The sequence below is a fragment of the Juglans microcarpa x Juglans regia genome, chromosome 5S, assembly GCF_004785595.1.
Source record: "Juglans microcarpa x Juglans regia isolate MS1-56 chromosome 5S, Jm3101_v1.0, whole genome shotgun sequence".
Classification (NCBI taxonomy): domain Eukaryota; kingdom Viridiplantae; phylum Streptophyta; class Magnoliopsida; order Fagales; family Juglandaceae; genus Juglans; species Juglans microcarpa x Juglans regia.
The window spans coordinates 27,026,511-27,048,338 of record NC_054603.1 but is presented as its reverse complement, the minus strand read 5'-3'; the positions used below and the strand labels follow the sequence as shown (position 1 = coordinate 27,048,338).

At 37.9% G+C, this 21,828-nt stretch overlaps 3 protein-coding genes and 1 long non-coding RNA gene across 6 annotated transcripts; 2 read left to right on the top strand and 2 right to left on the bottom strand.

Annotated features, from left to right (window-relative positions):
* The first annotated feature begins 707 nt into the window (after positions 1–707).
* Positions 708–4,908, top strand: LOC121268159. The gene is made up of 6 exons (XM_041172289.1): positions 708–1,660; positions 2,355–2,543; positions 2,662–2,901; positions 3,258–3,475; positions 3,800–4,054; positions 4,407–4,908. The coding sequence occupies exons 1-6, from the start codon at positions 1,246–1,248 to the stop codon at positions 4,584–4,586; spliced, it is 1,497 nt and encodes a 498-aa protein (XP_041028223.1). The 5' UTR covers positions 708–1,245; the 3' UTR covers positions 4,587–4,908.
* Positions 4,909–5,948: 1,040 nt separating this feature from the next.
* LOC121267836 (mitochondrial import inner membrane translocase subunit TIM14-3-like) lies at positions 5,949–9,317 on the bottom strand. The gene is made up of 3 exons (XM_041171925.1): positions 9,184–9,317; positions 7,731–7,909; positions 5,949–6,538 (listed from the first exon to the last, which is right to left on the bottom strand). Exons 1-3 carry the CDS (start codon positions 9,226–9,228, stop codon positions 6,382–6,384), a joined length of 381 nt encoding a protein of 126 aa, XP_041027859.1. The 5' UTR covers positions 9,229–9,317; the 3' UTR covers positions 5,949–6,381.
* LOC121267837 lies at positions 9,200–11,473 on the top strand. Its single transcript, XR_005941088.1, has 2 exons — positions 9,200–9,342; positions 10,776–11,473. It is a non-coding gene; the product is annotated as an uncharacterized LOC121267837 (long non-coding RNA).
* A 5,124-nt stretch (positions 11,474–16,597) lies between these two features.
* LOC121268102 (protein IQ-DOMAIN 1-like) lies at positions 16,598–20,694 on the bottom strand. Of its 3 annotated transcripts, none has more exons than XM_041172232.1 (7): positions 20,325–20,694; positions 19,616–19,715; positions 19,216–19,527; positions 18,770–18,991; positions 18,322–18,441; positions 16,960–17,814; positions 16,598–16,893 (listed from the first exon to the last, which is right to left on the bottom strand). In XM_041172232.1, the coding sequence occupies exons 2-6, from the start codon at positions 19,688–19,690 to the stop codon at positions 17,119–17,121; spliced, it is 1,425 nt and encodes a 474-aa protein (XP_041028166.1). In that variant the 5' UTR covers positions 19,691–19,715; positions 20,325–20,694; the 3' UTR covers positions 16,598–16,893; positions 16,960–17,118. The 3 variants fall into 3 exon arrangements, with proteins under 3 accessions (XP_041028166.1, XP_041028168.1, XP_041028167.1); XM_041172234.1 differs by having other exon boundaries at positions 17,034–17,814; XM_041172233.1 differs by having other exon boundaries at positions 16,598–16,776; positions 17,034–17,814.
* Between the last annotated feature and the right edge of the window lie 1,134 nt (positions 20,695–21,828).

Below are 21,828 nucleotides of genomic sequence, written 5' to 3'. Positions count from 1 at the left end.
GAGAGAGAATCTGGGTAGGGTAATCTCGCAGGGGGATCTAAACAAAAAATGAAACGACGCCATTTTTCCATTAACAAAACAGTGTTGTTTCATTATTTGTATATTTAAAGAAAGAAACCCAGTGTTGTTTCATGCCTGGGTTATTTTTATATATATATAATTATATATATATATATATAACGGGGCGGTGCGAGGGATTTGCGGGGTGGGGGTCACTCCTATCCTGCCCACGCCCCTGCCTTGGGGGTCAGATGCGGACAGGGCCACCCGCCCCCCGCATCTGACGGACGGGGGGCTCCGCCCCATTAAACTGGGGCAGAGCAAAAGCAGGGCGGGGCAGCTGGGGCAGGAGCGGGAAAGATTGGGTTTCATTTCAAATGAATTTTAATTAGGTGTGTGTTTCTGTAGTGTTTATTTAGATAAATTTCCTGCGTGTCTTAATATAATTGGGGATTGTTTTATTAATAACTTCGGACGGGTTGTTCCAAAGAGTAGCTGTTATAAAAAGGTGAAAATTTTAATTTTATATTAGTCAAAAAATTTAAAAACTGATTATACAATTTTTTTATTATTTATTTTAAAAATAACAAAGGAAAATCCCGAGATGAAAAGAAAAGAGGATTAAATTACTTTATCCAAAAAAAAAGAAAAAGAGGATTAAGCAGAGAGAACATTCCCCCAAGTCACATGCGCTCACGCAACCAGGCACCGACCGAACCTTTTGCCAGCCGACAGCCGTTACGCGCACGGCGTTGATGTTCACCACGTGGCTCGATCCCTCAACGTCAGGCCCCCCCAATTTCTTCACAGAACAGACAGTGGCCTCATCCTGCGGTTCGTATTCATCATCTTCAGAAGATCACGGACAGACTGAAGATCAGTTAAAACTAAAGCAGTCGGGTCAATTCGACAGAATAAAGTTGGTAATCAACGAGGACCAATCTCAGATTCTCACAGCCTAACGATTTCATTGTTGGAAAGTTGAAAAGACTTATATATAGCATATCAGAAAATGTGATTTTGTTGCCTTTTTCTTCGCAACAAATAGTTTCTTTCGCTTTGCAAACATGGTGGTCGGTTAGGTTCTTTTCTTTTTGGATTCAACAAAACTGCAGGCTTCAGTTTCACTCTTGCAAAGTTGCAAACTCATCTCCCTCCCTCATTCTCTGACTAGCTCAACTGAATTGGACTTTGAGACACTTTTGTGGGTTTCCCAGTTCTGTACTCGGAGCTTTTTGAGTGGAAATGTCGGAAGTGGGAGGATCGTATACTTGGCGGGACGACCTGGCGAGTGTTGTGGAGGACTCGGGGATACGATACGCCGGGGAACCAATCGGAATCTTGACGCCCTCGTTTGCAACGACGAGCTCTGACTACGTATCGGGTTACTCGCATACCCGTGAATCGGAGAGCCTCAAGGATCAGGCCAAGGGATTCATGATGGCTTGGGGCGAAATACTCCTGGAGTTTGGTCGAGGCTGCAGGGACATTGCTCAGCAGAGCCTTCTGACCGAGGATTCGTATCTCGTTCGAAAGTTTCGGAGGCCGTACTCTAAGGTTTCGGGTAGATTGAAGTACCTGAATGAGTTTTTACCTGAGGATCGCGATCCGGCTCATGCGTGGTCCGTTCTGTTCTTCGTTTTCATTCTTGCACTTGCAGGTGAATTTCAATGCATTATGGCAATAAATTATCTTTTTTCCCTTCGGTTTAAGTATGTATAAGAAACTACGCAATTTGCATGAAAATGGTCTATCAAAATCTACTTCAAAAGCTTAAGTAGAAGAAGGTGTTAGTTAATATTTGTCTGTAGTTTGCTTGTAGTCAGATTTATGAAAATCACTTGCCTTATTTGTCGGTTTAAGTTCCATCCCTCGATCACCCTATGGATGGTTTACGATTTGTGATTTTGATCCTACATATTCAACAATAAAATTGTGGTTCATGTAACAAAAATCACCAAATTTGAAAAAAAAAAAAAAAAGAAAAAAAAGTTATGGCTTCTGTAAATTTAGATAATTTTCCAGTCATACGATTGACCCGATTCCGTTTTTCAACATGGTTTAATACTTGTTTTGTAAGTGGTGGACACCAATGCTTTCATGTTGGTTAGGTTGGCACCGTCTTCTAGGGTTGTTTGCAATAATTCCGGGGAACTCGGCGCAAGTGTGATTGTTGTCACTACATTTTTCTATTGAAACTTGTTGAGATTGAAACCTACCTTCATTTTTTTGGACAGAAACCTCCAGTAGTGTCATGGTAATCGCCATTCATGAAGCCATGAAGGTTTCATTTTTTTCCCTTTCTGGTGTGAGATATAGATAGTTTTATTGACATTGTTAAAAATGATGCGCAGCTATGAACGTAAATACCAATCATGACAGGGTTCCGCCAGTAAAGAAAGTGCGGATACATCCTCCCACTGCAAGCCGTATACTACTTCCAGATGGTAGACATATGGCTTATCATGAGCAAGGTGTTCCAGCTGATAGAGCAAGATTTTCCCTTATTGCTCCACATCCTTTTCTTTCCTCACGACTTGCAGGTACAAACCAATAAATCTTCGACCCTTTCAAGTGGTATCTAGGGGACTTTAGCTTGTGGTCTTGGTGAAAACTAACAGAGACTTAGTACTGATCTTCAAAAAACTTTTTGTATGAAAGGTATACCGGGTGTTAAAATGTCATTGCTTGAAGAGTATGGTATTCGATTGGTCACTTATGATCTTCCTGGTTTTGGGGAGAGTGATCCTCATCTCAGTCGGACTCTTAACTCATCAGCATTTGATATATTGCACCTGGCTAATGCGGTTGGTATCTGTGACAAGTTCTGGATGCTGGGCTACTCAAGTGGAGCGATGCATGCTTGGGCTGCTCTCAGATACATTCCTAACAGGATTGCAGGTATATCAATTTATTTTATTTGGTTTATTCCTATATTTTGAATAAATTTGGGTAATTCACATGATCAGCATATTGTTGTTTTAGGATTTCTAAATCATATATTGATATCCAATTAATCAATGCATATTAATTGATTGTTTGATTGGGTTTATGCATTAAAGTGTATTGTGTCAATGCTTCCACCAATTTATATGTTTCTACATATAATTGGTGTTTGGTTTCATGGTCATGTTGGTAGCCTATCCTCTTATCTCTTGCACTTATCGCTTATTCTTTCTCTTTTCATTATGCAAACACAATAACTAGGTAAAATAAAAAATAATTTAATTTTTGGTGGATCGTTTTTAAATATGCAGGTGCAGCCATGTTGGCCCCAATGATTAATCCATATGAGCAGGGCATGAATAAAGAAGAGATTAAAAAAATTTGGGAAACCTGGGTGCCAAGCAGAAAGTTATTTTACTTCTTAGCTCGTAGATTCCCAAAGTTACTCTCCTATTTCTATTGGCGAAGCTTCCTATCTGGAAAGCATGATCGAATTGAGAACAGGTTGTATCTGTCGCTGGGAAAAAGAGTGAGTCATACTGTCATCTTTGATAAAAATCTCGAAAACTACATAAGTTTCATTTTGTTCCTTATTTTGGAATGCTCAATGGAACTTTTTATAATCAGTTTCTTACAAAACTGAGATGTTTGGGTGAATGTATGATATGATTTTATCTATATTTCAGCTGAAAATTTTCAGTAGTTACTCAAATATTATATATAATGTTCCACAATCTTACCTATTAAAAAAATAATGTTCCATAATCATAGGTGGAAGCCTTCATAAGCTACAGTTCGTAAAGAAGCTTTTGATAATTTATGATGATTTATATGACAATCTGGACATGACCAGGATCAAATGCTGGTTGAAGAGCCAATATTTGAAGAGTTTTGGCATAGGGATGTGGAAGAGTCTATCCGCCAGGGCAATCCAAAACCATTCATCCAGGAAGCCGTGCTTCAGGTATCAGATTGGGGTTTTAGCCCAGCAGATCTTCAGGTGCAGAGGAAGTGTCAGAGAAGAGGCTTTCTTTCTTGGCTAAGGTCATTGTACAGCCAGGAAGAATGTGAATTGGCAGGATTCCTAGGCCCAATACACATTTGGCAGGTTTATCTCTTGCTTCTTTGTTGTTGCTTGATTACCTGCCCCAATATTTGCAGCTTAAGGAAGAAAAACAAAACAAAATTCTGTTCTGCTTCTAGAATTCATGAGTAGAGGAGACTAAAGTCATTTTCTGAGAATTTCTCTAAAGAATAGTATCAGACCTTCTACCTCCCCAAGTGGTTTTAAGTTTTCACTGATCTGTGGTTTTCTGCCGTCCGATGCGCTGTGACATCGGCCAGGGCAAGACATGCTGTAAAATTTAAGTTTGATAGCATGGTACAATATTTAAGCAGCTTACTTTTATATTTATGTTGATTTTAATTTTTTTTTTTTTTTTTCCCTGAATGCTGAACAGGGAATGGATGATCAGGTAGTCCCACCACCAGTGACTGATTATATAGTCCGAGGTCTACCAGAGGCCATTGTGCATAAGCTCCCAAACGAAGGCCATTTCTCTTATTTCTTCTTCTGTGATCAATGCCACAGACAGATATTTTCCACACTTTTTGGTGTCCCCAAGGTCCACTTGACTTAAAAGTTGAAGTGGATCGAACTCCATTGGAAGGTGAGAGAACTGCTGCAGATTCTTCCACAAAATGATTATTGCTGATGATAAATTATGACCAATATGTTAGATTTCACATGAAATTCTGGATAAAATACAAGTTGCTCCTATTCTCTCGGAGCATGAAAGATGAGAGTTTAATTACTTTCCTTTTCATAATTTTTAATGATAAGCAATTCCAATGAGAGAAGTTGAAAAGCAAGGAGGCAGTAATTTTATTGGGATCCTGTGATTTTCTGCTCTAGTGTTTTTTTCCTTTTTGCATTTACAATAATAACAGCACTTTTCCTCATTTACAAACTTACACCTCCCCCTCCATGTCAGGCAGTAATAATTATTTTATACATAGATCAAATTATTTTGTGCGTTGAATTTGACTGACTGTCTACAGTTCATTGCATATGCCCGGATTCTGGATATTCTATACATCAGTTACTATTCACTCTCTCACACCTTATATTTGACACCCTTTTTTTTTTTTTTTTTTTTTTTTTTTTTTTTTTTTTTTTTGTTGTTGTTGTTGTTGTAAGATGTTGGGTATGAGATAGTGAATAGTGACTGATGACAAATTATAAAGGTCTAAAACCTTGGAATGAGCAGCAAACTTTAAATAAATACAGAATCCAACAATCTGATCATCGTTTTTTGGATTGCCTTTTAACACTGCTCCTTTGAAGACAATCTGGTTTACTTTAGACCGAGGTAACATCGTGCCGAAGAGCAGGATGGAGCTTCATAGCTTTGTTTATCCAATTTTTCTTGCTAATGCTCCTATGGCGTGGCAGAAAAGAATGGGCTTTCTTGATGGCCAGCTCAGACTGCATCACAGTAAAGCCCTATATCTTGCTTTGAAGGCGTCCATGCATTTTTTTTTTTTTTTTTTTTTCCGGGCACATCGCATGATCAGATAGGAAGCAGGATTTATGTCGGATTAAGAGAGATGTTTCGTTTCTTACAAATAAAGTTTATAAATTTATAAATTTATGAGATAGATGAGCATCATACTAGTAAAATACACGTGCAACACAATTAGTATAGAGATACCTATTACATCAATCATAAAAATTCATAAAAATGCTAAGTCACATACATAACCTTACATATCCCATCAAAAAATTACGTCAATTTGTAAATTTACTTTCATTTTCTTTAGAATCTTAGATCCATTTGTGAATGCACTTCTCAATTTGAAAATCTAGCAGCCTAGCCCAACTCTATAGGAAAGGATCCCTGAATTATATACCGTGTTTGGCACCACAGGAATTGTATACGGGTCATTTCCATTTTTGGTGTGGTAAATCAATGTGTCAATCCCAGACCAAAAAGGCTTCATTGCTACAAACTTGGCATACATTTGATCAACGTCATCACAACCACCAATTCTTACAAATAATGAGCTATTAGTGTCTACACTGAAAGTATAAAAAAAAGGAGAGAAAATTAGCCAAAGCAAACAGCAGTCCCAACACCACGATCCACAACCAGATGAGGACTAAATAATTATTTACCCCAATTATAATCTTTCATCTTACTCTCATGGACATCCATGCAGAATTTCAATCGAGTTCTGTCATGGTCACCAGATTCACAAGTCTCGTGACAAATGGTATCACTTTTCTTTTTCAAAATCTGTCCAACTAGAGGTTATAAAGAATCAACTGGCTGAAAAAAAAAAATGAGGTGACAGTAATGGGAGCATGTGTGCTGTTAAACTCACTAAAACTTTTGCAGAAATGCCTTGCATGTATGGAAAGTATTAGCCCCATCAGAATGCAGAGCTGCCACCCTTGGTCTTTCCCAGCATCAGATCTTTTGCTTCATTAATTTTAGATGCGAGGTAATGACTACCCCCGGCATCAGGGTGATTGGCGACCATCACCCTCCTATGTGCTTCCTTAACCTTATCCACTGGAGTTCTTTCCCTGCAATACAATCAGATAATGAGGAATAATAAGAAGAAGCATATGAAACACCTATGGGAAAAGGATAGAACCACAACTTTGCATAAACAGATATTCTATAATCTAGAAATTTATTAAAAACAATGGTCGCAATTTTTCAATATGGAGGGCTAAAATAAACATGGCACCTTCAAAACGTAATTTGAAATCAGGTCTATGTCACAAAACCCACCAGCTTATCAAGTCATCACATTAATATTCAAAACTGAATCAACATCCATCAAAGTGGTCTGAGGACTGAACTTGCCAAATAATTACCAGTGTGACAGCTGGCAAGGCCAAAGTGGTGTTGGATGATTAGGGGTAAAAGCCAGGGTCAGGAATATGCTGCTGCTTCTTCTCCTTGTATTATTTTCTATTATAATACTACTTACTACAGCAAAGACTTGATCAACCTGAAAACCTCCATTTCAGAATCAAACTACCACAAATCAGTAAGAGGAAATCCCATGTGAGTTCAGAGGAAGGTCTGATAATCTCGTTCTGGTTATCAGTTAATATTCTAATCACTTTTCTCAATACTTTTTTGAGCATGCACTTCGTCTCTGGGAAAAACAATTCCGATGAGTCCACAAATGGATTGAGAATTGAGGACCTGAGGTAATAATGGTGCTTAAGAAAGGCTACCGTCTATGACACCCGTTTCTCCACTAATCCCACTTTGATTTGAAGGAGTAGTCAGATTGGGAAGAGACAAGCTCAAGAGTCAACGACAGACGAGAAATTTCAATCCAAACATTTACATTGCTTGAGCTTGATCTGAGCCTGAAAACCATTTTCCATTACTAAACTCTGGATTAGATGGCCAAATGTACAGCTCAAATTGGCTTGTAAGCACATCTACTAGAGACAGGAATGAAAACCACCACCACTAAGCCCAAACCATGCTTATCCTGAGTTACCATCCTAAACAAGCACACATTCCAGCTTGATGCAGATCAAGGAGTTTCTCACACCAAGGAGGGACCTTTTGTTGTTCAGTATATTATTGAAATGCAGTAAACAGGATAAATGAAAATCTAAAGAGCAAAGTGTAATCATCTCTGATTCAAATCAACAAACACAAGTATTCACTAAAAATACTCAATTCAACAAAAGACATCAAGCAACTATGACAAAAATCATAAACTGGCATAAAATAGGTCACATATACCTGATTCCAAGTATTAGAGCAGCTTCCCTCCTAGTCATAGTAGTCTGGAAACCACCATCATAAAATTTGCGCATTCTAGGTACTGATGGTCTTGCCTTGAATGCCTGCCAAGCTTGAATGCTATACCTACCACCATAAGCAGCAGCTGCAATAGCAAGTCCTGCTAGCAATGGTGCAGCCTGATGCAGATTTAACATTTAAGCTTCATGTTCTACTGTTAGTTAAAATTAATCATGAATCTAAATCATGAGGGATGAGCAAAATGAGCAATGGACAATATTTAGGGTTGCATATAAAGAAGACTTCGACAAGCCACTCAAGATCAGCTTGGTCAAACTCGAGCTCCACTCAACTTGTTTAATAAATGAGTCATTTGTGAATACAAAACAAAATTGTGATCGATTATTAAATGACACAACTTGTATAGAACTCGGCTCGACTCATCCAAACTCGAATAACTTCTTATTTATTAATTTTTATTAGTATTATCTTTCACTTTACAATGGGAATATGTAAGTACTTAAAATATAAAATGAAATTATGTGCCTAATACTATACGTCTTGCTTGAATCCTAACAAGTAACAAGTATAGTCAATATATATATATATATATAAATATATAATGGTATTTACAAAAACTCAAAACTTGTTAGTTGTCATTGAGAGTTAACATTTTTATGACATAGTCGAATAATGAAAGTTCTTCCATGTAACATTATTCGATTATGTCAAAAAAATGTTAACTCTCAATGAAAGATAAACATCTTGAACTTTATGATCCCTTGAAAGAGCCCATCCCTTGGATATCAATAAGCACATTAATATCACAAACTTAAGAGTTACATAAAAAGGAAGCCATTAAAAGAGAATCTGATGCCTTTTCTCAAATTTTCAATAATCACACCTAATGATCAGGTCATTTCCCAACAAAATTAAAAAGTCGAAGGAAAAAAGGAAGACAAGTTTGATTGAATCAAAACGGAAAATGGGAGTAAGTTAGAAACACGGAAAACATAATGGATAATGCAATTCCACTCCATTTGATTACTGATAAAACCAAGAAGCGAAGATGAAGGGAGGGAGATTTAAGTAACTAATAAAAAGAGGAAAAAACAAAGCTTTCACTCTACCAGGTACATGCTAGAAGCCGCCTTTGTTAGCTAGTGTCCAAACCATTTAAAGAACCAAAACTGAAATGTTCAAACCCGTTCGCAATTTCTCACAGTTATCCGGAATACAAGCAAAGGGACTAAGCTAAACACCAATTTGTACAGGAAATAAGCAAAAGCCCCTAGACTAGGAATCATCTCAATCAAGAAAATAAAACCCTAGAAAATCGCTGTAGAGCATCTCCTTCGCGCAAAGAACATAAGAAATCAACAAAGAATTTAAAAAAAAAATAAAAACAAAACAAGAGGAAAAAACATGAAGGGATGAGTTATGGAAGGCCCACCATTTCCCGGGACGTTCGTCGAGAGGACGAAGCTGAGGTGGACATTCACAATCAAAGGCTTTCAGGCCGTGTGGTTTTGCACTGCTATGCGCAGCCTTCTGTTCTACGCTTTCTCAGAACACGACTTATTTGAACCGGAATCACACGATAAGCCTGCTGGTTTTATAACAAGAAATACGTGCATTTCATCAAAACAAATATTTTTAAGAAAAAATTTGGATCTAGAAACCCTCTGAAAATAAAAATAAAAATAAAAAAAAGTGGGAAGATTAGGACCTTGTGCAAAGGTAGAGTACTAGGGTTCTTATTTAAAAATTCTTACAGCTACCTGGGTTGTTAATAAAGGCATTTATACAGGAAATGTGCGGCGCCCTCGACCCCCAAGTGTGATTTGGCAGGAGTCGCGACGCCGGGGTGCTAGCTGCTAAGATCACACACCCCAAGCGCATTGTGAAAGCGTGTGTAAGCATGCAATGTATAAGTGTGCAATTATAAAAGCCAAGGAAAAATAAAAGGGCAGTCTGAAATGCTTAGTACCAAAAATTAAAAGGTACATCACCCAGCAAAATAAACCATAAGTCACTAAGACTCTCAAACACCGACATAAAGTTAATTACAGTCATCTGACTAAATAGGAGGAAAACACTAATCAAAGATACATAAGGGGAAAAGTCCCCAAGTCTTCGCTCCTCAAGCGGAGCCGATCCTCCATATTCGTATCCTTCCTTTGCATCAAAGTCTACAGTTCCGCAGAGCGGAACCGCAAGTGGGGACACCATAGTGAGATTTCGTAATCTCAGCAAGTAAAGCCACAGATTAACACCCAAAAATACAAACACAAAAAAATATGGATAAACCAAAGCAAAGGGGAAAAATTAGAGATTTTTAGCAATACCGAAATTTTACAAAACCAATATCCTTCTCAATAATAAAGAAAATAAGCCACACATTTAAATATCCACATTTCCATTTTGAAAACATCCATTTAATTACGGTATGCACGATAGTCTCCCGTAGGGACCATCCACACGCGCTGGCTCCTTGTGTCACACCACAGGTAACGATCGTGCAAGTGACTTCGTAACGAGAGATGCCCAGCTCCACGCTCAGTGCGTACGTCACCAGGCACCCTCTAGCCTCCTCTAGCAGAGAGGCCACAGAGTCAGCGCGAGTGTTACCATCTTGTCTGAGCCCGTTGTCGCTCGACGACAATCCAGGAGACGTCACTCAGATTTATACACTACAGATTTCCAAGTTTCCAATACAAACACAGAACAAAGCACAATTAATACAATTTAATGACAAGCAATAAGTAAAATGCAAATATGCAACAGATAGATATTGGATGACATGGCGCAGCAAAGTACAACAAACAAACAGCATGGCACACAATTTCATAGTTTCACAATTACACGCGATTCCCAATGCTTTACCCGCCCCTCGGCCAAAAATTCATCACCAACTATTTTTATTATCCCAATGCTCTACAGGCACTCGGCCACTTAACCATTTACAATCCGACTGCAACAAATAAAATTTAATGATCTTTCCACGTTAGTATTTCAAGGGTCAGTCTAGAAATTTACTTACAGCACGGATGGGAAATTCCGGATGATACAAGGCGTTGAGTCCTAAATCACCGATCGTGGTGGTTTCTCTCGGATTGAGAGAGAATCTGTGTGGTACGGGTTGCTGCACAGAGGGGCATCTGGTAAAATTGGATTTTGTACGTGAGCCAGAAAATAAAATGGCAAGGCAGGAGGCAGAGAAGCTTACCGAGGCAGCGTCTGGAGGGGAGGAGGATGAAGGTGACGGATCTGGGAAAGAAAATCGACGGCGACGCAGTGAGGGCGAGGACGCTCTGCGACGACGGGCTTGAGGGGCTGGCGGAGATCCTAGACGGATTTGGGCGTGGGATTTGGTGGAGGAACCGAAGGGTTGAAACGGTGGCCAATCGGCTTGGTGGTGTAGGTCACCGTGCGACAGCCGTGCTTGGGTCTTCAGCGCAAGAGAGAGAGAAATCGTAAGAGGGAGAGAGAGAAAAACAGAGGAGAGACATACGAACTGACCGGCGAGAGGCGGCGCGGCCAAGGCTGGAATGGCGTGGCGGCGGACAAAATCACAGAGAGAAAAAAAAAACAAAGAAGGTTAGAGAGAGGAGGGAGAGCGCGAGCGAGGGAGAGAGATTGAGAGGCAGTGTAGCTTACCGGTGATGGGGCGTTGCGATAGTCGTGCACGGCGCGGTGGAGCAAAAGAAAACAAAAGGGCAAACGCCGACGGGGAGAGAGGAGGGTGAGAAGTCGAGGGGGAGAGAAGGGGGAGAGAGAGAAGAGAAATCTATCCCCACCGGAGCTGGACGGGGGCGCGGAGAGGAGACGGCGGCGCGAGTTTGAGGGGGAGACGTGGGGCACCGTTTTGGGTGTGCAGAGCGAGAGAGAGGAAGTGAAAAGAGGGAAAAAAAAATAAGAGTAGTGCATTGATTGCTTCTTTTTATTTTTTTTATTTTTATTTTTTATATTCATATATTTTTATTAATTTTTTAAATATCTTTTTTATAAATTAAAAAAAAATATCAACATATTATTAAGTAAAAAAAATTAAAATATCAGAATTGTCAAAATTAGATATGAAGGTAGCATTTTTCAAAAAATAATATTAAAAATTTTCACGTAATCATTTGTTTTTATAATTATTATTATCTTATTATTATAATTTTTTTAAATTTTTATATAAAATAAAATAAATAATTTAATTTTTTAAAAATAAAAATAATATTAAAAAAATAATTTTTAATAATATTTAATTTAATTTTTAATTTTTATTTCGATTTATTTTTTATATAAAAATAAATGAGGCCAAATTTATTGGGTACATAAGCTGGGCTTTGGGCCCTAAAGCTATAATTCAACCTAGGTTTCGCAAAACGTATCGACACTATGCTTTCTTTAAAATAAAGACAAAGAAGTGATCTATTAGATAAAGAAAAAAGATAGAGAAGTAATGGAGGTAAGGATTTATTGTCCAAGGCTTAGGGAGGGAATTTGATCCACCATATTTATATAAAGAGTTTAAGATTGTGTTTAGATGTTGAATTAAATTGAGTTGAGTTAAGATGATAAAATATTATTAAAATATTATTTTTTAATATTATTATTATTTTAAAATTTGAAAAAGTTAAATTATTTATTATATTTTGTGTTGAAATTTGAAAATATTATAAAGATGAGTTGAGATAAATTGATGAACCAAACGAAGCCTAATTTTGCTAATAAAAAAATGAAAGTGGCAAGAGATAAAGTAAGAGCTCAAGATTTGAATAAGAATTTAGGTGAAGAGAGTAATTAAAAGAAGCGTAATAAATTGACATGGAGCCCCAAGTTATTTTGTGCTTGTAGGTTTTTTTTTTCTTTTCTTTAAGGGAAAATCTTAGCCTCGTGGTTGTATAAGTGGCTTTTTATTTTGGTGTTATATGGGTACTTTTGGAAGGTCCAATCCGTGTGCATGAGAGCTTAAAATCAGGAAATAAGTTCAACCCTTCTTTGTCTTAACTGGCATCGTTTTGATTGGCTTAAAATGTGAATTTTTTTTCCTCCCCACCTATACAGTACAGTTTTGGCATAGGAAGAAAAAATCTCCCTCAACGTCGCACCCCTCTTCCCCTTCTTTGTTTTTCTTCTTTTCTTCTTTTTTTTTTTTTCTCTCCCCTCTTCCACGACTCGTGACCTGCACCACCTCCTCCTGTCGCCACCCCACCTTCACAACGTGATTCCCGCGTAGCAACCATCCTCCCCGTCTGCCTCCACCATGAACCTTGCCCAATCCGCTCACCTCGTCGTCTGGTGCTTTGTGAAGCCTCAGCCATGGTAGTTGCTCACTGCCGCTACCCACCACTCACTGAGTGTCACACTTGCAATGCTCGTGGTTCCTCCACTGTCTCGCACCCCCAATCGCAGCCTCGGCTACATTCATTGAGCCCAAACCCACGACCTATAAATAGGTCCTGCTTCCCTCACTCGAAAATCACCTCCATGCCTCTCCTCCTCCCTCAAGCCACCTCCTTTCGTCTTCCCAATCCTTCGATTCGTAACCCCATAGATTTTAGGAGAGATTTTGCCCTTGCGCTGTCGCTGTGGTAGGACCCCATGTTTTGTGACCCATGGCCAAGCCACTAGCCATGTCAACCATATGCCTGCAGCCTTGCCCATGACCCATGCCATGGGCCAGCCTAGTCCACCATGGGTTCATGCATGCCATGGGTCAACTTGATCCATGCCAACTATGTTATTACTTATTGTTTATTTTAATTTAATTATTTATTTTCCAAGTGACCTATTGGAGATTTTCAATTATAATCCTTATAAATATGACCCTTAGTTTTTGCATTGGGATCTTTTGGCAAATTCCCTAAAGGAGGATTATTTTGTTTAGGAGATCAACCATCGGTGTTAGGCACTTGAGTTTTTTGGATGCAATTCGTGAATCCCAAAGAGAGGATCACACCTTGCAATTCATGAATAAGTATGATTCATTTATCTTATTCTTGTAACTTGGTGCAATTCGTGAATCTAAGTTGTTGTTATCCTTATTTTTATCAAGTTATCAATTCATGATGTTTATTTCAACTATTGTGCAATCCATGAATCATTACTTGATTTGTCACCTCTTGTTCATTTAAGTTCTTAAGTATTTTACTTTGTTCTTGAGTGTTCATCATTTTGTTCTTGGTTTTCATTCTTTCATTGCTCATTTGATCATTCCATACCCTCATTCTCGACCACTAAAGTGTTTGTCACTTTCCATAAATTATTCCCATCATCCAACTTGTCCTAACCGAAGTCCACTTCTCATATTTGGCTTCTATCTATATTCGGCCACCATATTATTTCATCATTCCATTTTGCTTTAGCCGTGAGTCCCACTTACCATAAGTGACTTGCCCATAAATTTTTCCATATCCACAAAATCCTAGCCGCCTATCTTAAGCTTCTATAAGGTAACTCATTCCTTTTAGGAGTCTTGATTTTCTCACATTCAAATTTAAATTCCATTTCAAATCTCTTAATTTAAGGAATTGTAAATCCTCTTCAATTTCTTAAATCACTCTTCCTAAACTCTCTCAAGTCAACCATTGACTTGTCATCCTAGATAAACCCAAATCCTCCACCTATCCTAAAAGATTCCTCCATCTTAGAATCTTTCCATATCTATTTCAAATCATCCAACCTTAGCCAACTCCTTCCAATTCGCCAACCCTAATCTTACCATATCCATTTCGTCAACCCTAACCATCCAACATCCAAAACCCTAATCCCTCATCCTTAATTACGGCAACCCTAGCCTCCAAACCCTAGCCTCACTCTTCCACCTCATTCCTAAACCCTAGCATCATAATAAACTCCAACCCTAAAGTAACTCTTCCCAATCTCGAAATCAACCCTAGCCACCTCACAAAACCCTAGCTACACTTCATTATACCAACCCTAATTATCATCCAAGTGGCCCAAACATCAAAGGTACCCTTCAAGCCGTTCACATTGTATCAAACACTCATAATCATCACTTAGATCATCTAAAACCCTAACCTCACCTCACTCATCCAACCCTAGCCCATCATCTTTGAGCCACACTTAAGGACAAGTTCCTAGCCGCCCACATTGATTTGCCCTCCCTAAACACTTAGCCTACCCAAGTTTATCATCATCTCCATCATTCCATCACCCAAACACCAACCCTTTGTGGAAGGCCAAGCAAGTTGGCAAGCTCACTCGGTCATCATCCTCACCAAGACAAACTTGTGGTCCTTAGTGTTAGGGACAAGACTGGGGTCCCTAACACGCTGTCCGCTACTGTCCACCGCTCCCAACTGTGCTTTGGTGGCCGTTCAACCACCTCTTGGCCCTTCCCTATCGATTTCCACCTTCCTCCACCCTTGGTTCCACCCAACTCGTGAGCTAAAGCTCACTTTAGCCACTACTCCACCGTGCACCTCTACCCTTTGCCACGAGATTTCCTTCATCCTCCCTTCATTTTCATCAGATCTATCACCCATTATTTTTTCAACTGTAGAGTCCTATTTACTACCTGGATCTGTCATTTTCCACCGTGCGCCACCATTGCAGCCACTGTGTGCCGCCATTTCCAGTGCTACCATAGTAAGCTGTGTGCCACTGTTTCATATTATATTTTAGGCATCATCAATTTTAACTAACTTTTTTTCACCTTGCAGCGACACGCATGCTCACACGAGATACCATAGGCAGTTCGCTCGATCATCTAGAAATATGCCTTCCGCGTAGTAAGTAAATCTTCAGATCGACCCTTGCCTTTTCTAATGTGGAATTATCGCTAACTTTGTTGCAATATGGTTGTGATTAAGAAATGGCCTGGGGCCATGTGAAATGTTGGGACATTAAAGATGTAGTTGTTGTCACAAATGTGGGCCAAAGGGTGGGGGGAGAGTTAGGAAACGCGTGTGATTGTGATTTGTGAAATTGTTGAATTGTGACTCTTGTATTGTTATGTGGTTGATTGTTTTGTGCTATACCATGCCATCCAATAACTGTCTATCATGCATCTGCATATTAATTGTTATTAATATTTGCCATGAATTATTCACAGACAGCATCTGCATTTTAATTGTTATTAATATTTGCCATGAATTATTCAACTTTGCTATGTTCTATGCTATGATGCCTAATATAAAAACTGGATTTTTGGTGTCATCAGAAATTAATTTTTGTGTGGCCAAAGACCATTTAAAGCAATTTACCGGTCCTTTTTTTTAGCTTGGTGGAACTCGATTAGGCGGTTGTTTGGAATTTCCACCTCTATCTGTTATATTAAATATATACTACTTGCGATTATTTGTATACGGTTTTTTTTTTTTTTTTAATGTGCATCCACTCATATTATAGTTTTCAAACCTCTTTAACGCCGATCGAGAAATGATCTCAACTTATCATAATAATTTTTTTAAATTTTTACACAAAATATAATAAACAATTTAATTTTCTCAAATCTCAAAACAATAAAAGTATTAAAAAATAATATTCTAATAATATTTTATTCAACTTTCAACTTTTATCTCAATTTATTTCATCTTAACTCTCAATCCAAACAGGACCTTCTTCAGACCCTCTAAATTGTTTTAACAAGAAAAAAAAATTAGTTTTAATACCCTTCAATTAAAAATAGCTCATAAGAACTTCTATAGTAATGTTAAGAAAAAGTCTCAAATAAACAAGCTCCGCATAGACATTTTGTTAAAAAGCGGGTCCCATTAAAAAATAATAAGTTAATTTTATGAAAAATTTTACAAGGTTGAATCCACTTTCTTACAAAGGTTTGCACGAGACTTAAACAAATTATTTCTTGACAGAAAAACCCAGTTTTATTTTGGGAAAATATTGGAAAATATTCACACAGGTGGTCATCTCGATTTCACAAATATCCATTATACATCACTCTGTAGTCTGTAGAATCAATAAATTTAACAGAATGGCAACTGTTCGTGGAGGAAATAATCAAAGACAGAAAAAGTTCAAACATGTTCTACTATGTTCAGGACGTAGACAACGCAAATGGAGAGAACACCTGAAGAAATAAGTAGGAATTGAGTAAAAGGCATTACTATTTGAGGAGAAGAATATAATCCCGCCAACTCCGACGACAGGCAAAGGCCAGTCTATAGCCAGTCCACCAATGGAGCACCTACTAAGTAATGATATATTCAAGGCTATTTTTTTTTTATTAATTGCCAGTCCACCAATGGAGCACCTACTAAGTAATGATATATTCAAGGCTATTTTTTTTTATTAAAAAAAAAATAGTGAATCCACGAATCAAATTACCTTTATTTCTCTCCTTTCCTCCAGAAGCTCTCCAAATCCAAATCCAAATCCATTTAATTTCTCTCTCAATTTTGACTAGATGTTATTAACTGCCCACTTCATTGCTCATGTTGTTTTCCACATTGAGACTGACATCAATCTTTGGAGGACCCGAATGCCGCCTTGGCCTGGCCGGTGAGGGTGGGAATGAAAGCCGTTTCTTTGCAGGCCCGAAAGATCCCTTTTCTGGTGTCCCATTCTTCTCTGCCCCTGAGGGACTTTCCAATCTGGTTTTTGCTCTTGCGGACTTGGTGGGTACCATATAACTCGGAACTGCTAGTGAGCTTGCCAGACTCTCATCGTCCGTCACTGATGACCCGGCAATACTATGCCTTCGAAACTGGCCAGACAGCAAACTAACCATGCTTTTAGAATCATCATCTGGAGCATATCCTCCACCTGGACTTGCTGGTTTCACTTTTTTAGCTACTTTCGAGGAAGCTGGCCTTGGGGTTGAAGGGGACTGGAAGCTAGGGTGGCCTGTCTTTTGGCTGGCAGTTGGGGAATGATTATCAGAATTGAGCTGGTAGCAGGCAAAAGATTTGCAGATCTCTCCACCAACACCGCTGTGGCTAGCACTCTTTACTGATGAGTGGTCATTGTATAGTTCTTTCTCTTTCATGCTACGACTCTCCCATGGGCGGGCGGCCATCCATCGTTCCAACCAGCTCCAACCCCAGGTGGGATTGCTTGGATCCATAAACATTGGGTTTACAGATCTTGAACCATTCTTCCAAGCTTTCTGTTTAGTGATTCATTCCAAGGTTAGACTCAGAGGTTGGTGCATTCAACATTTAGAGTACTTAATGCAAATGTGAGTCACTGCCTCACTGGTAAGACAAATGAAATGCAAAAGCAGTGGCGGGACCAGAAGATTTTCCAAAGGTGGGCCAAATCTATCTAGTGGTAAAAACGGTTAATAATTATCTAGATATCAAATGAAAAGACGATATAGGTTACATGTATATTCAAGGAATGTATTCAGGTTGAAATGTCAACAAAAATGAAATTTCGATTTGAAGTTTGTAGGTTGAAAGGTAATAAAAATAACAAAATATTAAATAAACTGAAACGTATCTCTTACCTATGAGAGAGTTTGAGAGGTAAAATACACAAAAAAAAAGTTTCAAAATTATAATATGTGGGAAAGGATTATCCTCGAATTATGAGAACCAAAAATGGTCAGACATGAAAAATCAAAGTGGGCTCATAAAAATTATAGGATAAATTAGCAAGAGAAATAGATCACCTGATGAGAGAAAGCATATGCTAGTGCTCTCTCTCTCCTCATAGCAGCCTCATACTTGCTAAGAAGATTTGCTTCAATTCGTTCCTTTGACTGGAGGCTGTCATCCCATTCCTCCCCAATCTGTTATAACATCCAAACAAGTAAGATGCAGCGAGGAAAGTAGGATTGGAACTTAGCACTAAAAGCTATAATTCCACGTGCTTTTCTGGTATTTTATGGAAAAATTTGAGCTGACTCTCACAGTTTAAATAATGAAACATATTACTAGGCATGAGGGCAAACTAATTAAACCTGGCTGCCCGATTCTAGTCATGAACAGTGCCCCTAAGTCTTTTCAATAAAAATAATATCCCATAATCCCGTGGCAAAAAATTAGATGATGAAACATTGCTATGTGATTAGCATGGCTTTATTAAATGCTACAGAATAAAAAAGAAACAACAGAGACCTGTAAGCTCTCAAGCTCTTTTGCTCGTTTATGTAGGAGTTGTTTTTGGAGAGCCTGATTCTCCTCTGACATCCTGATCCTCCTGGAACGGATCTGAGATTGTACACGAGCTAAAGTCTGCATGCATCTGAGGGTTTTTGCAGCTTGGCGTTTCACAACAGGCCCTTCCATCATTGATTTCAGCCTGACCAGCCCCCTTAAAGCCCGCAATGCCCTTCTTGCCTGAATACAATGAAATGCAAAATCCTTAAGAAAGCCACATTACTCAGCCCAAAATTTCCTGTAACAACTTGTAGCAGCCATTGATAACTTTAAACTTGAGCGATCTGTAAATTAAATATAGCTTCTAAAAGAAGCCGATCAACTTAGCTTCTATTAAAATAAGTTGCATCAATAACAGAGTGAAGAATAAAAATGAAAATAAATAAAAAGAACATAGCATGTACCATGTATCCTCGAAATGCTGCTTGAATCCTGATTACTGCCACTTCCTCCCTCAGTTTTCCTCCAAACTGAGTAACTGTAGTGAGTCGAACTACTTCAGCAGCTGCTTGAGCAGCAGCAACAGCAGCCTCAGCAGCTTCAGCAGTGGCGACTGCAACAGAGTAAGCATGCTGCCTCTGCTCATTCTCTCCATTTGTTAATTTCATCTCTTCCGGCTGAGGAAGAGGTGGCACTGTGGCAATCCCTGAAGAGGCAGAATTTGAACCCAATTGCTTTTGCTTCCCGAACCATTTCTTTTTCGCTTTACTAGATTTCTGAAAAACAGTCGCTAAAACTATCAGAAACCCATTTAATCATTGAAAAAATCCAGGTACTCAAAAGATATAACGAATTTCTCCAAACCTGGTCAGTCTTCTCCTTGGACTCTGGGCTAAGAGCTTTCTTTACACTAGAAAACCAATTTCCCTTCCTTGCCATCTCCTTATCATTCCTCAATGTTATCCTTCATGAAGACGATTAGAAATTTAGAAGTCTCAAATTCAAAACGCTAATTGAAGAACCATTTTGACAGTTACTTCAATAAATTTCCAAAACATAATGAATTTAATCTTCGACCACATAAGATAGAAGAGAAAGAGCACCTCTTAAAAGGAGCAGCTCTAGGACTGAAGTTTCTGACAGAAATCCCGGAGGAAAAAGGGGTGGGGAGAAATGGGAGTGGTAGGGAGAGAAATTTATATGTCCTACTTTGGGTTGAGCTCAATGGTTAATTTATCAGTGAGAATAACCGTAAATCTAAGATAGCAACTCACCCTTTTTCTTAATTTCCCCCTACATTTTCTCAGAAAAGAAAAAGAAAATTTCCCAAATTTATCATGTCTGTCTATATAGCAAATCTGCAAATGGCCAGCTTCTAGTTACAATGCTGCTAAGACCAAAGTTTATGTTTCAATTTTGTCCCAATAAAACTGGCAACCCATCAACAAGTACATTGAATCTACAAACAATCATCAAGAAAATAAATTAAAAACGCATAGCATCCCCAAATGAAGTAAAATGTTACTTCTTTTTACTTTGGCGGTCCAAGAAAAGAGAAAAAACGAGGAAGTACCTATAGACAAAGTGGCAGATCGAAGCTCTTCACTTGAACAGGTAGCCCTTCATCCTCTTTCTCAAACAAACGGAAAGGATCTTTCACTCGCACACCTCTCTATCTCTCCCTCTCCCTGCGAATTCCTCTTCGTAAGGGAGAAAAAAAATCAGATCTTGCCAAGAAGATTACAATGATGAGAGAATATGAGGAAGACCAGCTGGTTCCGCTTGGAGTGACCCCACTTCATTAAGAAAAACCTCCGGTTTCTCGGTGAAGGAATCACATGCTGCGAGTCTCCCCGACACCTCTCCCTGTTCTCCTTCCCTTTACCGCGTACTGAAAAACAGATTTTACTCTTCCAACTCCAACTACAAACTTATCTGTAAAGCTTAAAAGATTCTCCCTTATTATACTTGCAAAATAATAAGGGTGGCTCTACGCTGCTCCCACCTCCCGCTGCAGCTACAGTTACTTATGTTATCAAATTTTTATATGTATTTTTAAATATTTTTTAAAAAAAATAAGAAAATCACAATATTATTAAAAATATTTTTTAATCATTAAATAGAAAAATTACAAAATAAAATAAAAAATCACAACGATAACTCTAAACTATAAGAATAAGTGGTAAAAATAGTATTTTTTTAAATAATAAACACACGTTACTTTTTATAATATATATACAATTAAATTTTAAAATAAAAAATATTTTAATAAAATATTTCACATGTATTATAAAATATATTTCACAATATATCATGTGGTATCATTGCTCATTATACTTTGCCGCTGGTGCGGTATTTGAAAACCAACAGGGTTATTGAATGATTCGGATCATAAACAGTAGGTCCGACTCCCAATTATTTAATAAATAGTTTGTTTATAAAACTAATATCTGAATATTAAACAAAAAGCATTCATATAAGTTTATATAGATAGATATTGTTGAAAAATAAATGGATAAAATCCACTTACTAGTCTATATATTTTTTCATTTAAAAGTTTATATGGATAGATATATCAAATAAAATGTATACAAAATATACAATGAAAAGATATTTACAACCGTGAATTGTGCAATCGCCACATAATCGTTTTGAAAAAAAATAAAAAAAATATAAGATCCACATGAAAAAAATTAAATTTTTAATAGTGGACCTCACTTTTTTTCAAAGCGATTACACGATGTTTACACATTTCACGATTGCAGGTAGAATTATTCATATAGATATGAAATAACTTTGCATATTATATAACTTAGCATATATGAAATATATAATAAACTGTTATTATCTAACTTTCATCAACTAAATATTATAACTCCTATATCATGACTATAGAGGACCTATGAATGAATGTAGTAACACACTAACTAACATAATAACTTGTATATATAATTCTCATGATTTAATGTCGTTGATGCTACGATAACCAAATGTCAAATATCATAATCACTATGGTTTATAAATAGAATTACAATTGATTAATCTTGATGAATTAATTACAACACATTAATGGGCAT